The sequence below is a fragment of the Delphinapterus leucas genome, chromosome 17 (assembly GCF_059928025.1).
Source record: "Delphinapterus leucas isolate spDelLeu-1000000601 "Yukka" chromosome 17, BTC_Dleu_Yukka2, whole genome shotgun sequence".
In the NCBI taxonomy this organism is placed as follows: Eukaryota; Metazoa; Chordata; class Mammalia; order Artiodactyla; family Monodontidae; genus Delphinapterus; species Delphinapterus leucas.
Window position 1 is genome coordinate 39,326,189 of NC_143145.1, and position 16,377 is coordinate 39,342,565.

The 16,377-nt window shown below is 49.5% G+C and overlaps 1 protein-coding gene across 6 annotated transcripts in view; it reads right to left on the reverse strand.

Moving 5' to 3' along the window:
* Nucleotides 1–16,377, reverse strand: part of MATN2 (matrilin 2) — a 153,928-nt gene that overhangs the window by 13,735 nt on the left and 123,816 nt on the right. For all 6 annotated transcript variants that reach the window (XM_089898868.1, XM_089898867.1, XM_089898869.1 and 3 more), the window contains 4 exons: nucleotides 13,723–13,845; nucleotides 13,331–13,453; nucleotides 1,638–1,760; nucleotides 286–408 (listed from right to left, as the gene is read on the reverse strand). In XM_089898868.1, the coding sequence (XP_089754994.1) occupies nucleotides 286–408; nucleotides 1,638–1,760; nucleotides 13,331–13,453; nucleotides 13,723–13,845 (492 nt within the window). The remainder of the gene's footprint in view (nucleotides 1–285; nucleotides 409–1,637; nucleotides 1,761–13,330; nucleotides 13,454–13,722; nucleotides 13,846–16,377) is intronic.

Genomic DNA, 16,377 nt, shown 5'->3' on the forward strand with positions numbered 1-16,377 from the left:
GTGCTAGGCTCTGAGCACCCACACAACTCTTGTGGAAAGGGCCTATAGCTGGGAGAAAGTGCAAAGCAGCGAAAAGCCTGACAACTCAGGATCTTGACTGAGAAATTCTTGAAGAACTAAGGGTCTATTGTACTGATCACTAGCACAACAGTTTCAGAGCACCCAAGGCAGGAACTTACAATAGTGACACTGATTATAAAGGAAGACTTTCAATGCTTAATGAAGTTCTCCAACTGAACAAGACCCACAGATGGAGAAGTCCACCTCTACCTTGAAGCCACTTACTTCTGCAGTGTTTCCCATCCTCAGCGAGCCGGAATCCCTCCAAGCACTTGCAGATGTACGACTCATCACTGTTCACACAAATGTGTTCACAGCCGTGGTCTACTGCTTGGCAGATATCTTTCCCTGTGGATAGCAGAGCAAGTTAAATGTTACCAACATCAAGTTTCCCTGGGCTTCACCTGGGAATTTCCATCCATCTCAGCCACTGGACTCCAGGGCCACCTGAGCTCAGTGATCCGTGGGGAGGAAGGTAAAACTGAGGATGAACTTCAGCGGCTCCAATTCGGGCTCACTCTCCCAACTTCCTCACTGTCACCGCCACCGTCATTCACCAGCACCTACTTCAGTGTCTCATAAATACGCAATCCATCGTCAGCTTTCTGCAGATGAGTTTGTGACATCAGAAGGGAAACACTGTTGGTATGATTACTCAGGAGATTAAACCTCCATTTAGATTAGTGGCACTGAAATCTAATTTTGGCTTTTTCCCTGACATACGACTTTGGAGAATGACTTAACCTTACCTTTCCTTTCTGAAAAATGAGAAAAATACTTTCAGTTACCCATCTCTTCTTCAAATGTGAAATATGAGTTGTTCTTTGTAAAGTACTTTTGAGAAGCTTAAGAAAAAGACGACTGATAGGGGTGGCAATCATTTGCTCAGGGTTACACACGCCCCTTTGACTATACAGAGACGTGTCTTGGCCCCATCTAAGAGGCCTTGCTTTCTGAGACGGAGAATGGCCTCACCATAAGGTGGTCTCTAAGAGGGATTTGTGCCACCAGAAACAACAACAACAGTACTATTAAAGATAAAGAAACAGAGGCTCAGAGAAGTTAAGCAACTTGCCCAGCTAATAAATGGCAGAGCTAGAAGCTGATAGAATACTGGATTTCAGACTGTACATCTTTGCAGTAGAGCACACTGCCAACCTGTCGTTTCTTTCCACAGGGCATAAATGAACATCTTCAGTTGTAGCTCTGGCACTGACTTTTTTCATTTGTCCATTTGTTTGTTTTCTTTTTAATAGACTTCATTATTTAGGACAGTTTTAGATCTATAAACCCCATACCCAGTTTCCACTATTATTAACATATTATACTAGTGTGACACGTTTGTTAACAATTCATGGACCATTACTGATACAGTAATATCAACTAAAGTCCATAGCTTATTTATATTTCCTTAGTTTTTAAGCCAAAGTCATGTTTTTCTGATCCAGGATCCCACATTACATTTAGTGGTCTTGTGGCATTGGTTTTTGAGAGGAACTGATACACAGAGATCAGGACGGTGGATTTCATGCAGAGGTCAGATACAGTAATGTGAGCCCACTCCAATAAAAACTTACTTCTGCAGGTTTTCCTATCTTCACGGAGTATATACCCTTCAAAGCACTGGCACACAAAAGAGCCTCCACTGCTTACACACGAATGTTCACAACCATGGTTCCCCAAAGCACAAGAGTCCAATTCTGACAATCCAATTGGAATTAGAGAAAGAGAAAAAGGAAATGATTCACACATTAGCTACTTATTCAATCTTATAAGACATTTCAGACACCTTAAATGAAAGCAGTACTTTATCCCACAGGGCACATTTCAAAATAGAAAGCATGTCTATGAGCAAAAATTCTTAATATATAAAGAGCACATAAAATAAAACAATATGATCATCTCCATAGGAAAAATGAACAAAAGACATGGAAAGAAAAGTTACAAGAGAGATAAAAATGGCCTATAAATATTGGAAAATAAGTTCCACATCATTGATTATCATATAACTGTAATGTCAGCTTAGCTACATATCTGCTTATGTATGCATGTATGTGTCCTACTTTGGTCATCCATCCATCCAGTCATTCATTCATTTGTTCACCAAGTTGTGGAATATTTCATGAGTCCCTTCTCTCTGAGTCAGGTACTCTTCTAGGGTCTGGGGACGTAACAATGAATAAAACCAAGTTTCTGCTTTGTGAAGTTTACATTTGGTGGCAAGGGTGGGAGGAAAGAGGGGGCAAGACAAACAACAGACAAACAAATATATATGTTAGATGGGGAAGGTGCTATGGAGAAAAGTAGGATAAGGGGGATGGAGAGTGCCCGCTGGTTTGGGGCATAGGGAGGGCTTGTTATTTTACATGCTGCAGTCAGAGAAGGTGACGCTGAGCAGAGCCCTGAAGAAAGAGATGAGTGAATACGTAGTGTTTGGAAAGAACAGCACCCAAGGAGAACAGCATCTGCAAATGGCAGTGGTAGGAGTGGGTGTGGCACGTTTCAGGAAAGGTAAGGAGACCAGGGGGCCAGGCAAGTGATAAGCCGGGATAGACCACGTGGGAGTCACAGGCAGTGGTTGCATCTAAGTAAGAAGGGGTCACTGGATGGTTCTGAGCAGTGGAGAGACATGAACTGACTTTATTTTTAAAGGACTACTGTGCACAGAATGGGGCACAGGTAAGGCTGGAGCACGGAGAGCTGGAAGAAACCCAGTGCACTGATCCTGGTGGCCCAGACAGGCTGGTGAGAGGGGTCAGACTGTGCCTGTACTTTGAAGGTAGAGCCTACAAGCTTTGCTGATGGGTTGATACAGAGTTTATCTTTATATGGATATGACAGAAGAGTCACAGGTGACTCTGAGGTTACAGGACTGAGCAACTGCAGAATGGCACTGCCGTCCACATGGCTGGGGCAGCTTCTGCGGGAGCAGGTTTGTGATCCTGTGAAAACCAGGCTGATAGTTTAAAAACCCATTACTGAGGATAGGTGGGAAGTGATTTTTTATAAGAACCAGACATAATTCTGAGAGTCAACGCTATCATTTCAGATCGAGGAGAATTTCTACAATGGATATGACTTGAGGTTACTAAATAAATGCTCCAAAGTGCATAATCACTTTTACAGTCAGGCACAGACCATACGCTTTTTTCTGAGACATTTCTGCAGTATTTTTTTTGGAAGGGAGTCCTGAGAACCACCCTATGCGTTAATTAAAGCAGCTGTTGTTGTTCTCCTTTACCAGCTAGGGAAACTACAGTTTGGGAAGATTAGTGGCTTGCCAACATCAAATGCTAATAAGTGATAGCACCAGATTAAACATGTAATCTTCTGATAATAAATCCCTAGCTAAATAAATGTTTTCCCTAGCTACACTGCGTTGCTATATTCTAAAGTAAGCTTCCAAACATTAAGGGAATTGTGATTGTCTTCGTTTGGGCAGAAGTGCTGCCAAAATCGTTGTACAATGGGAAGGCATTACATCAACTAACATAACTGCAGAGGAGAGTCAAAGCAGAGCTGTCCCTTCCTCTTTGCTCTGAACATGACTTACTTCTCTGGGCACAATCTAGACTCATTATTAATGCAGAACATCACCCGATGGCTTGGGGTAATCCCTCACACAGTGTTGAGTGGAAATGCAGTTGAGTGATCCATAATACAGACAGCTGGCTGGCTGTGGAGGCGAGCACTTTTTTCCTCACCATGAATTTATATTAAGAAGATTCCATTTTCCAATGCAATAAAATAGCTATACATAACTCTTTCAGTCCAGTCTTGCCAAGCCATAATCCAGACAGACCCCCATGAGCACACCCCTTCTTTTTTCTTTTTAATAAAATTATTTATTTATTTATATTTTTGGCTGCGTTGGGTCTTCGTTGCTGCACGCGGGCTTCTCTTGCTGTGGAGCACAGGCTCTAGGTGCACGGCTTCAGCAGTTGTGGCTCGTGGGCTCTAGAGTGCAGGCTCAGTAGTTGTGGCGCACGGGCTTAGCTGCTCTGTGGGATCTTCCCGGACCAGGGCTCGAACCCGTGTCCCCTGCACTGGCAGGCGGATTCTTAACCGCTGCGCCACCACGGAAACCCACACCCCTTGTTTCTGGAGCTTCCCCCATGCCCTGTCCTGTCCCCATAGCTCCATCTCAGTTTGCAATTTTGAAGAGTAATTGTCTCGGTGCAGGGACCCTGAAAGGTCATCGTCCCCCAGCTTCTCCCACGCCGAGCCACGGTGGTCTGAGCCTGTACGAGGCAGAGTGGCACTGCTATCCTTTATCAGGAGCCTGCTGAGCCTGAAGCCCCTGTTCTCAGGGGGCGTATTCACTCTTGCTGCAGACTATCCCAGGAGCTCCCAGTCCAGCTTCTGAGCTCTCCTGGGCTTTTGTACTAATAGCTGTTTGGAAATTCTGTTGTGTGCATGCTTTAAAAGCATGTAGAGAGTTTGGGTTTTTAACCTTTCCCCTCCTCACCCGCTTAGAGCATGTGATCAAGAGAGAGGAGAGCTGCGGTTCTCAACCTCTGGTGAGCATCAGTCACTTGCAGAGATTATTTTAAAGGCAAAACAGGCCCATCGTTCAAAATTCAAACATATTAAGGGCGGACTTCCCCTATGGAGGGATAGCTGGCAATATCTACCAAAAGTACAAAATGTACCTTTGACCCGGCAACTTCAGTTCTGGAATTCTCTCCTGCAGATACCCTGGCACATATGAAGTGTATCAATAATTTGATATACTTTATTTAAAAAAATTATTTATTTTATTTATTTATTTTTGGCTGCATTGGTTCTTCGTTGCTGCATGCGGGCTAGTTGCAGGCTCGAACCTGTGTCCCCTGCATTGGCAGGCAGATTCCTAACCACTGCACCACCAGGGAAGCCCCTGGTATACTTTCAAGTTATTCACGGCAGCATTGTTTGTAATAACGAAAAGTGGGAAACAACCCAAGTGTCCATGACTACTCAGGAGACAAGCTGAATAAATATTCTGTACAATGAGACACTTGCTCCCGACATGGCTTCCCCAAGAGTGAGTGATTCAAGAAGTGAGAGAGAGCTCCCAAGAGAGCAGCCACAGTGTCTCTGATAACGTAACCGGAGAAGTGACCTCCTTGTTATTTCCATATGCTATTGGTCACACAGAGCAACAATGAAGGAGGGACTACACGTGTGTGAATTCAGGAGATGGGGATTGCTGGGGGCCGCCCTGGAGGCTGCCCACCACCGTTCCTGATGGGAAGTGGAGGTAGGGGATGGGTGGAAGGGTAAGAGTAGGAGCCAAACTTCTTAATGTACGTCTTTTCATATTGTTCTGATTTTTAAACCATGTGAAAACCTTTTACCTATTCTAAAAATAGAATAAACTTTAAACAAAAAAACTTACAAAAGTATTCCTCTTGCTCACCTTTGACACACTACAGCATTATTTTTAAAGGCTGCACCATGATTCATTTAACCAGTTTCTTTTTTTTTTTTTTATAAATTTATTTATTTGGCTGTGTTGGGTCTTCGTTGGTGCGCGCGGGCTTTCTCTCGTTGCGGCGAGCGGGGGCTACTCTTCGTTGCGGTGCGCGGGCTTCTCATTGCGGTGGCTTCTCTTGTTGCGAAGCACAGACTCTAGGTGCACGGGCTCAGTAGTTGTGCGCACAGGCTTAGCTGCTCCGCGGCATGTGGGATCTTCCTGGACCAGGCATCAAACCTGTGTCCCCTGCATTGGCAGGGGGATTCTTAACCCCTGCGCCACCAGGAAGTCCCCTAACCAGTTTCTTATTGGAAGGGCGTTTAGGTGGTTCCTAGGCTTTGCTATTACAAACATTATTGCAATGGATATTCGTGTGCCTGTAGTTTTGCAGACAACGTGCAAGCATGTCTGAAAGATAAACATCTAGAAGTGGAACTGCCTGCTTAAAGAGAATGAACATTTACAACTGGATACATATTTTCAAATTGTCCTCCAAGGAGGTTGCATCAATCACCGTAAGATAATCTCTATTTCTGGGGGTCCAGGGTGCCGCCTGGGCTTCTGGATGTTTTAAAAGCCCCACAGATGATTCCAGTAAACCACCAGGGGTGAGATGCTGGCACTGGACCCAGAACTCATGTTCAGAGACCTTCCCAAGTGTCCAGACGATTCTGCACCTCCACCATCATGAACCACACGCTATCGTCTTTCTCTTGGGCTATTATTAACATCGTCTACTAAAGGGGTCTCCACAAACCTACTTCCGGCCCCTCCAGCCCATCCTCCCCGACTCAGCCCAAGTCCTCTTTCCAAAATGTGAATCTGCTCACATCACTCCTTCCCTCTGCCTGAGATCCTTTAATGCGTCTAAGAGTCTGGATAAGACACAGAATCGTCGGTGAGGTTCGCGGGACCTGCCCTGCTGCGTCATCTCATCCACACTCCCCCAACTCTGAGTACTTTCTTTCAGAACCTCAGTACCAAGCCAGAAGCTCTCCCCGCACAGGGTTCTGCACAGCCGTTCCTCTGCCCCTCCTTCCTCCGCCACCTCCTCCAGATGTCTTCCCAGACCCCCCCGCATAGGGCCCAAAGCACCAGGCATCTGCCCCCTCTGGTAACATCACAGCTGTCACTGAACAGTTAGTTATGTGGTTGCTCTGGATCTGTGCCCACCTCCTCACTGAACTACGCTCCCATGGGCTCTGACCTCCAGGGGACCACGGGCTGCATCTGCCCTCCTCTCTGTGGACCTAACTTAATGCTTGGCCCACAACAGGTCCTCAGCAAACGCCTGCTGAGTACAAGGTAACATTTCCTCAGTTTTCTACTCTGAAAACCGAGGGTAACTAGATCCACCGCCCAGGGGTTTTGTGCAGGTGTTTTAAATCAGAACCCATGCGGTGGGGATGCTGGCGGTCAGCTGGGCTCCCCTTTCTCTCCCATGTACCAGCCTTGCAGAACTCAATTCATATTTGTTCAGCAAAATGTCCAGTTTCTGCACATCAGGGACATTCCGGTCACTCATAATTAGAGAACTACACGTGGTAACTCCCCGACCACAGGCTCTAGCTGCCCTCCAGTCACCAAGTCTGGAAACCAGCTTGGAGTCAGCTTCTCCCCAGAGCCAAAGGTACTCCCACTACGAAAGCACTTCAGTGGTTCCCTAACAGGCAAAGAGAGCCACCATCCCTGACTCACGATCATGGGGTGCCTTCAGCCTGGGGAGAATGGTGGGCACCCCGACAAGAATTCATTCATTCAGCAAGTGTTAGCAGAGCACTTACTCTGCCAGGCTCTACCCTCATTCTCAGGCTGGAAGGGACCTTGGGGATGAACTGGTCCAACTCCTTCCTTTAGAGTCCAGGAAACTGATGGCCACAGAGAGGAAGTGACTTTCACAAGGCCCCTTACCCTGCAGAGATGATTAGTGTCAGCTGTGCTGGGGGCAGAGGCGTGATTAGATCACAAGTCTATCACCTCCATGTTCCCTGGTCCAGCTGCACATCCAGTGGTCATCCTAGCCCAGCAGGGTCAGCAGAGTCTGCTCAGATAGGCTGGTAGATTCTCAGAAGACAAACTAAAATGGTTTTCTCAAGGGAGGCTGGGTCTCTAAATAGTTTAATGTAACTCTAAATGTTGCAGGTGATTTGTCCCAGCCGCTTCTCCAGGCTCCAGTCTCCCTCTCACACTCAGTACTTAGTACTCAGTACTCAATGTTTAGTACTCAGTACTAAGTACACTCAGCTTCCTTCAGTTCACTCTCTGGACCCTGGGCTTGCATGTGCTATTTCCTATGCCTGGGAAGACTGCTCACCTCCGTTTTAGTCCTTTCAGGCTGCTATGACAAAATACCACAGGTCGAGTGGCTTATAAACAATAGAAATGTATTGCTCACAGTTCTGGAAGCTGGAAGTCTGAGATCAGGGTACCTGCATGGTTGGGTGAGAGCCCTCCTCCGGGTCACAGACTTCCTGTATTCTCACATGGTGGAAGGGGCTGGAGAGCTCTGTGGGCACGAATCCCATTCATAAGGGCTCCACCCTCATGACCTAATCACGTCCCAAAGGCCCCACCTCCTAACACCATCACCTTGGGGGTTAGACTCTCAACATATGAATTTGGGGAGGACACAAACATTCAGTCCATAACACCCTCCATCTCTGGCTAGCTCCCTCCATCAATCTCTAGGTGTTGGATCAAACATCTCCTTCTCAGGAGACTTTCTCTAGACTAGGTGAGGGTCCCCCTGCCACACGCCCCTGTGACACCTCTTCTTCCCATATCATGACTCTCATCACACAGAATGGATGATCCATCTTTAATATCCTTCCTCCCTGAGAAACTTTAAACACTGTCAGGGCAGAAACTGAACCTGCATCAACCCCAGGGATGCCCAGTGCCCAGCACAATATGACCAGCACAAAAATGCAGGTACATGGTAAATACTTGTGGAGACTGAGAATCAATGAAGCAAGAGCTTAAGGAAGTACCTAGACTCAAGTCCAGAGACGAGAGTGAGGACAGGCTTGATTGGGAGCCATCACTTAAGTGACATGGATGAGCGGACTTAGGAGAAATCTCAGGGTGCAGGAAGAAAACATTTTCCCTCTAAAAGAAGGATCCTCTTTTTTTTACATGTAAGGAGGCAGGTCTACACATTAATTAATCCCTCATCGTGAATGGGGTCTGCGATTTGTGATCAAGGTGAGCAGAAGTTTCGGGACATAGCACAGGTTTTTAGGGCCCGTGTCTAACAGCCCCACACACTGATACAGCCTGCACTCCTCACATCTGGATTCCACATGCACGTGACTCATGGTGACTCATGCACATCTGCGGTGCAGCAGTCATGGGGTGATGTATTCTGAGGACTCACACCTCTGTGGCGATGACAAACAGCAATCCTGCGTCTGGGGCTCCACGTAGGAGGTTATTAAAACCAACTCCAACCCCAGAGGGAGAAAGCCACAGTGGCCACCTGCCAAGAGGGTAACCAAGGCCGAGAGATAGAATTACACCATTTGCTGGCTTTTTAAAATAATAAAACTAGGAGCAGCCATTCGTTTGCTAACTCTGTGTAGGCTCTTTCTCAGAGAGAACAGAAGCAGCTGAACTGAGATGTACTTTTTTTTTTTTGCTGTACACAGGCCTCTCACTGTGTGGCCTCTCCCGTTGCGGAGCACAGGCTCCGAACGCGCAGGTTCAGCGGCCATGGCTCACGGGCCCAGCCACTCCGCGGCATGTGGGATCTTCCCGGACTGGGGCACGAACCCGTGTCCCCTGCATCGGCAGGTGGACTCTCAACCACTGCGCCACCAGGGAAGCCCGAGATGTACTTTTAAAGGGTATCTCACATTGGGTAAGAGATCCTGAAGTCAGGAGACCCCAGTTCTAGTCCTGACTCTGTCACTGACCCCCCAGGGCCAGCTTGAGGGCACCAGTTTTCTCCCTGTGCCTGTTTCCCACAAAAGAAAGGAAAGATCTTTAAGTTTCCTTCTGTTCCGTTAAACCTCTAATGTGAATACACGAGGGTAAAGGTGGTCTTTTGCCTTCACTCTCTGTGATGGACTGAATTGTGTTTCCCCCCAAATTAATATGTTGAAGCCCTAACTCCCAATGTGCTGGTGTTTGGAGGTGGGGCCTTTGGGAGGTGATTAGGGTTAGTTGAGGTCATGAGGGTGGGGCCCCCATGATGGGATTAGTGCCCTTCTAAGAAGAGACACAAGACAGCTTATTCTCTGTCTCTCTGTCATGGGAGGACACAGCAAGAAGGCATCCATCTGCAAGCCAAGAGGAGGGTTCTCACCAGAACCTAACCATACTGGCACCTTGATCTTGGACTTCCAGTCTACAGAACTGTGAGACAATACATTTCTGCTGTTTAAGCCACCCAGCCTACAGTATTTCATGATGGCAGCCTAAGCAGACTAATACACTCCTCTTGCCCTGCTCAGGGTTGCTTCTGTCCTTCAAAGTCAAGCTGGGAGGCATCAGGTTGGAAAAGGCCTTTGCATTTGCACACCCACCTCTGGTGGCCAGAGCAGGAGTATACCCAACGGAAATTCCCAGTGCCCTATGCTTGTGGCTCAGATCCCCATCAGCACCCTCCACTTGCTAGAAGAAGGTAGTCCCTGGGTTCCTGAGTCTGACTCCTCCCAGGGTGGTCCATGTCTGGAGCTCCACAAGGGGGGCAGGCCTGGCCCTGGGAGTGGGTCTCCAGGCAGCAAGGCAAGGATGCTACCTCAGCCCTCTCCTCAGTGTGGGGCAGTCCAGCAGTGGGAAGCAAGACCATAACAAGAGTACCTTAGGGTTTATGGCAATTGACAAGCTTCCCAATGAATATCTCTCCCTGTGCCACACAGAGGCCCTGAGAGAGAGGCAAAAATGATCATTCCCAGTTTACATATGAACAATCAGATCCAGAGAGGTCAATTCCCTTGCCCAGCACGGGAGCTATAGGATTTAAACCCAGTCTTTGGGCTCTCAAGTTCAGTGTTCTTTCTACTCTGCCACACTGGTTCTAGATCTGAGCACAGACAGCCACAGGGTGAGGTGGGGCCACGAGAGGTCCTAGTGGAGCCTGCCTTCAGTGGGTGGAGCAGAGCTGCTCCCAGCAGGCGAGAGGGGCATGAAGTTCCCCATGGAGGTGATGCTGGCCCTGGGCTGGGTTTCCGCCAGCAGGGTGGGATAGGGACGTTGTCCTAAGTGGAGACAGGATGGGCTGGAGGTACAGGGCTTACTCAGAGGATAGGGGAGCTGCCCCCATAAGAACTGGAAGGAGCAGGGAAGACCTGGATGGGGCTCAGGAGGGGAGGAAGGGGTTCTCCATCACTGCCAAATCAAGGCACTCGACTGGAAACTGGGGGAGACAGTGGAGGGCCACTGAAGGCTACTGGGCAGGGGTGGACCCTGTGCCAGGTGCCACAGGATGAAAAGACTGGTGGTCTCTGTCCATTCACTCTCTCATTCATTGAACTTTATAGAGCATCTCCTGTGGGCCAGGCCTGGAACTCAGGCTCCAAATAAGATCCAGTCTCTAACCTCCAGGAGCTCACAGGGCAGTGGGCTGTGTGTTCCATGCACATCTAGCCTATAGAGTCTTTCCTGGTGCTGGGATGCCCTTGTACTAGGTCTGTCTCAGGGAAATTTCCAGGAGGTAGAGATGGGAGGAGTCCTCTCAGCTGCAGCTTGTAGATGAGACTCCCCCATTCCTCTCCCCACCTTACCCCCCAGCCTGTGGAACAACACTCCAAGGCAAGGAAGGCTCCTACGGGCAATCACAGCTTGGGGGCCAGGGGACCTAGAGGAAGGGAGGATGGGCGTCACTCTAGAGGCCAGAGAGCCCAAGGTGCCTGCAGGGGTGTGGGCATAACTGTGTCTACTTCCTTCCCAGGCCCTGGGAAACTCGGCCTGCCCTCCATGCTTCAGAGAACCTTCCAAAAAGCGAGTGAAGTGTTCTTCAGGACACCTGCTATCAAGGCTCTAAGTGGAGGCTGCCTTTATGGAGGGCGAAGGACACCCTTAGCTCCTGAGCCAGGCCTGGCTGAACCCCAGCTGCCTCCCCATCCAGAGCCCAGCGTGATTTACAAAAAAGATGCAGTCACGGCACCAGGCTCTTTGTGATCTGGCGTAGAGCTGGGAAACATACATCCCAACCCCAGTTAACTATGGCCACACCGAAAACACAGCCCATTATTTCAGGACAGGGCAGCTAGACGGAATCATCCTTGGGCAGACAGAGAGTCTTCAATTAGGGGACGAGCTCAACAGATATGTATGGGTAAAATGCATCTCTTACATACCACCATTGCCTGAGGATAGGATAATTCTAACCCATCTGATCATCTCACATCTCATATGGACACATCATATATAAATAAATACTTATCAAAATTCACTTCTAATGGCATTGTTGAACATTTACTCATGTGGATGATATCACTGTATCATTAGTTACAAACACTATAAATGAGAAAATGAGCAACATTTAAAAGCGTCAGTGGCCATAACAGATGTGGATGTAGGGAGGGAGGGAGAGGGGCATGCGATTGTAAAGGAGAGGAGTAGCATTTCTTTGGAAGGGCCATGAGGATTTCGTAGAAGTCCTGCAACTACCTTATAGTCAGCTCTTGGTCCTCACAGTAATGGGGAGGACCAAAGAAAGGCATGAATAATCTAAGATGATGAGAATTAAAACAAACCAGTTAAAAAGTGTGCTTCTGGCTTTGGCATGCACTCAAAGGTAGATACAATTCGACACACCCACCCTCTTTCTGCACCCCCATACCCAGCCCGTCCCTGTGCTGGCTGTGCTGGCCATGCTGGCCAGAGCAGCGGGCTGGGAGGCAGCTGGGCAGGCAGCCACAAGCAAGCCATAAGACTCAAGACTCTATCCCAAATGGGGGAAACATTTTCTCACAGGCTGCACAGTTAAGAGAGGCACACCCAGCTGTGCAATCAGCTCACCTGCCCAAGAAAACAAACGATATAAAAAGGTGGACAAGTTGTGGCCACAATTGTATCAGGGGTCAGGGAAGTCGGCCCTATAACCAGAAATACCAGCAGGACAGACAAGGTACATTACAATCCTTTCCCTCCACTTGTGATCCCTTCTCTCAAAATGACTATTTTGTAATCTTTATCTAGGCCAACTTGGAAACAGGATTGCAGGGCAGAAAACACAGCATTCTTGAGTGAAGAAGAGAAGAATACCTGGGAGTCGTTTTTGTTTGTTTGTTTGTTTGTTTTTAAAGTAATGGAGACAGGAACTGGGACCCGCTGCAGGGAAGTACATACCCAGGAAACATCACCATCTGCCGGATTATCCGGATTGCGGGTGAGGTTCTCAGCAGCTTCCCCTTCTCCCAGAACTGACTTTGGAGTCACACAGCCCAGAGTTTGAACCCGTCACTTAATAGCTGGTAACCTTAGGCTCTTTACTTAATCTGAGCTGCAGTTACCTCATCGGAAGATGGGGATTCCACGGGGCTGCGGCCGGACCAAGCATGTGCTCAGCACAGAGCCCCGCCTGAAGTCCCCAGTCAGTAATGCGTCCGCATTATTATAACTCGTGCCAGCTCCAAAATGACCGCGAGGCAGACAGGAATAGGGAACAGCCGTCTCAGGGAGTGGGGAAAGGTGCTCGGGGCCGGGGAAGCAGCAGCCACCAGCGCTGAAATCTCTGGGAGAGGCCTTCACACACTTTCACCCACGAAAACCAGGCTGCAGACACACCGGCGGTCCCTGTCCTCAGTGCCCCCCACTCACGATCGCTTGTGCCAAGTCCCGCTCGTCCGACCTCAGAACACTCACTGGCACAGGTCTTGCCATCACTGCGGAGCACGTGTTCCTCGGGACACTGGCAGGCGAAGGATCTGTCGGTGTTGACGCAGGAGTATTCGCAACCGTGGTCACTCAGCAAACAGTAATCCACTCCTGCAAAACCCAACAGCCCGGTGAGAGGTCCTCGAGGCTCCTGGGCTACTGAAGATGGGAATCAAGTGACCGTCGTGCTTATACCACGCCCCCACCTCCGCCCCAGGTTCTGCACCGGGAAGGCACGCAGTCCCCAGGAGACACCCCTACAATCTCCAGGGTGCCAAGAGCAGGGGACAGAGGGAGCCTGCTGTCCTGTGCAGTCGTCACATTTTTCACACCTGTTGCGAAAACCTTTGCCCTGTAAGAGAAGCGCGACGGGGACTCACGGGAGCAGGTCTTGAGATCCTCGTTGATGAGGAAGCCTTCCGAGCACTGGCACACGAAGGAGTCCCCGGTGTTGAGGCACAGCTGCGCACAGCCGTGGTCCTGCTCGGCGCAGTGATCCACCCCTGAGGCAATCACACACGAAAACAGCGTGACCGGAATAAAGACGCAGACCTACTAGAGATCGGACTTGAGGACACGGGGAGGGGGAAGGATAAGCTGGGACGAAGTGAGAGAGTGGCATGGACATATATACACTACCAAACGTAAAACAGATAGCTGGTGGGAAGCAGCCACATAGCACAGGGAGATCAGCTCGGTGCTTTGTGACCACCTAGAGGGGTGGGATAGGGAGGGTGGGAGGGAGAGGAGACTCAGAGGGAAGAGATATGGGAACATATGTATATGTATAACTGACTGACTTTGTTGTAAAGCAGAAACTAACACACCATTGTAAAGCAATTATACTCCAATAAAGATGTTAAAAAAAAACAAACAAACGTAACCAAGGGCGCTGCGCCCACCGGCGAGGGGGCATTAAAAAACAAAACCACCTCCCAGGGAGCCCCTGCTGGGCTATTTCACTTCAAAAACAGTGATGTGGAAGGTTTCATTCTACCCTGTGCCACTGGCCTTGTTTGTTTTTCTTCGCATTTCTTTGAGGAGTAACGTGCATGCGGCTCCTGTCATGGGTGGTCACGACAGCAGCCCTCTGGGCCAGGCCTGGACACGCATCACCTGCAATCCCGGGGCAACGCTTAGAGGAGGCGCCTTCCCCACTGTCACAGAGAGGAGAGCCAGGCTCAGGAAAGTCGAGTTGCTGAGCCCACAGCCCGCAGCTGACAGAAGAGTGCGTCAGAATGAGGGCTCCGCACCCAACTACTTGGGCTCAAACCCCACGTTCGCCGCTTCCCAGCCGCGGGATGCTGGGCCGTCATTTGGCCTCTCTGTCATCATCTCACGACTTGAGAAATGGGGTTGACGATTACTTTCTCAGAGGAACGTGGTGAGAGGAGCTGATTGACCTACAGCCCTCAGAACAGTAGCTGGCTTACAGTAATTACTTCCTGAACGCTTATTATTACTAGTACATGGCTGGGGAGGAATCAACTGTATAGTTTCTTTACATCTGAAAATGAAAAAGTGTTGTCACCCCCCATAACCAGGACACCCAGATTCAGAAAACAAACCAAAGCCAAGGCCTGCATGCGTGGCCGATCCTGGCACCGGGACCCTGAACAGCCGGCCCCGCTAGGATAACAGACACACAGCTGCGGTGAACGGCTCCCACAAGACAGCCCTGCAGGCCGCCTCCCAGATTTCCTTGACGGAGGAAACGCACACCTGGAGACTGGAGGGACACTGGAGGCCTTGTGCAGGGCCATCGGGTGGGCCTCTTTGACTCCCACAGGGCCTGGGACTGGTGCTTTCTGGAACATTCCACCAGTGGATCTGCCTCCTGCAAACACTTGCAGGATCTCAGGAGCCAGAGGCCTGTATCCACATCTCAGTTATACCATTTACCAGTCATGTTGACCCCCGGGAAACTTAACTTTTTTGTGCCACAGTTTCCCCATCTTTAAATAGGGATAAGAATGTCGATGCCTCATAAGGCTCCAGTGCAGGTGAAGTGAGCGAGTGCCTGGGAAGTGCTCACGGCCGTGGCTGCACAGAGCAGGTGCCTTGTAAGGACTTCCTGTCATGACGGCCTGGGGGGCTCCCTGAGCCCCCATGGGGAAGAGGATACCATGCCTTTCTCTGGGGACCCCTGGGAAGAAATGGCTTGGTTTATAGTTTCTTGAAGCAGACTAGATGGTCCTTCTTACTAGATCCCAGAGAGGAAGGAGGCAGGTCATGGTCCCTGGGGCTCTAGGTGGGCTCATCCAGGCCATGCCAAGCCTGCCCTGGGATACCTGCCAGAGCCGTCAGAGAGCAGACCCCGCACTCCTGGAAGAAGGCAGGCTGTACACAGATCCATCTTCACCAGGGCATCTTCTTGAAGAGTGGAAGGACTCTTCCTCACCACTGGCTTCTCGTAAGGACTGAGACTTCCAGAGGCAAATGCAGCGCAGTGCCAACTTTCTGGTTCAAAAATTCTTTGACTTCCGATCGATCCTTAGAAAGCCTAATCGAGGCACTTTGTTCCCTCTGGAGGCGGGACGGGGCACTAGCTTTCCTGAGGACTGCTGTCTATCTAACACTTCATCTGTGAAACTTCCCCTCCGGGCAGTTTAAGGTCCAAGTGCTGAACAGCTGCACTGTTTTCATTCACAATCTATCTCTGTCCCCAAAGCTGGAGCAGACGTGCGGCTTGCTGGGTGGAAAGTGACACAAAGGGCCCCTTCTATGCCGGTCACGTCACTGCACCCCTCTCCAGCGCACCAGGGTCACAGGCCTCCACCGCAGTGTCATGCGCCCCCCACCACCACCCCCGCTGGCCTGGACCAGTGGAGACTGTGCCTCATAAAAAACGACAGAGCCATCCAGCTGGCAACGCCTGCACGTTTCCACGCATTTACATCACCAAATGGAGCTTTGTTGTGCCTCTTACAAAAGAAAATTAAGAAAAGTCTTCATAAAAAGTCCCATGTTTCTCAGCTCTGCCCTCAGATCAGCTCCGCGGTAGCCCAAGTGCTCTCTGAGGTCTGTCTCCTCCA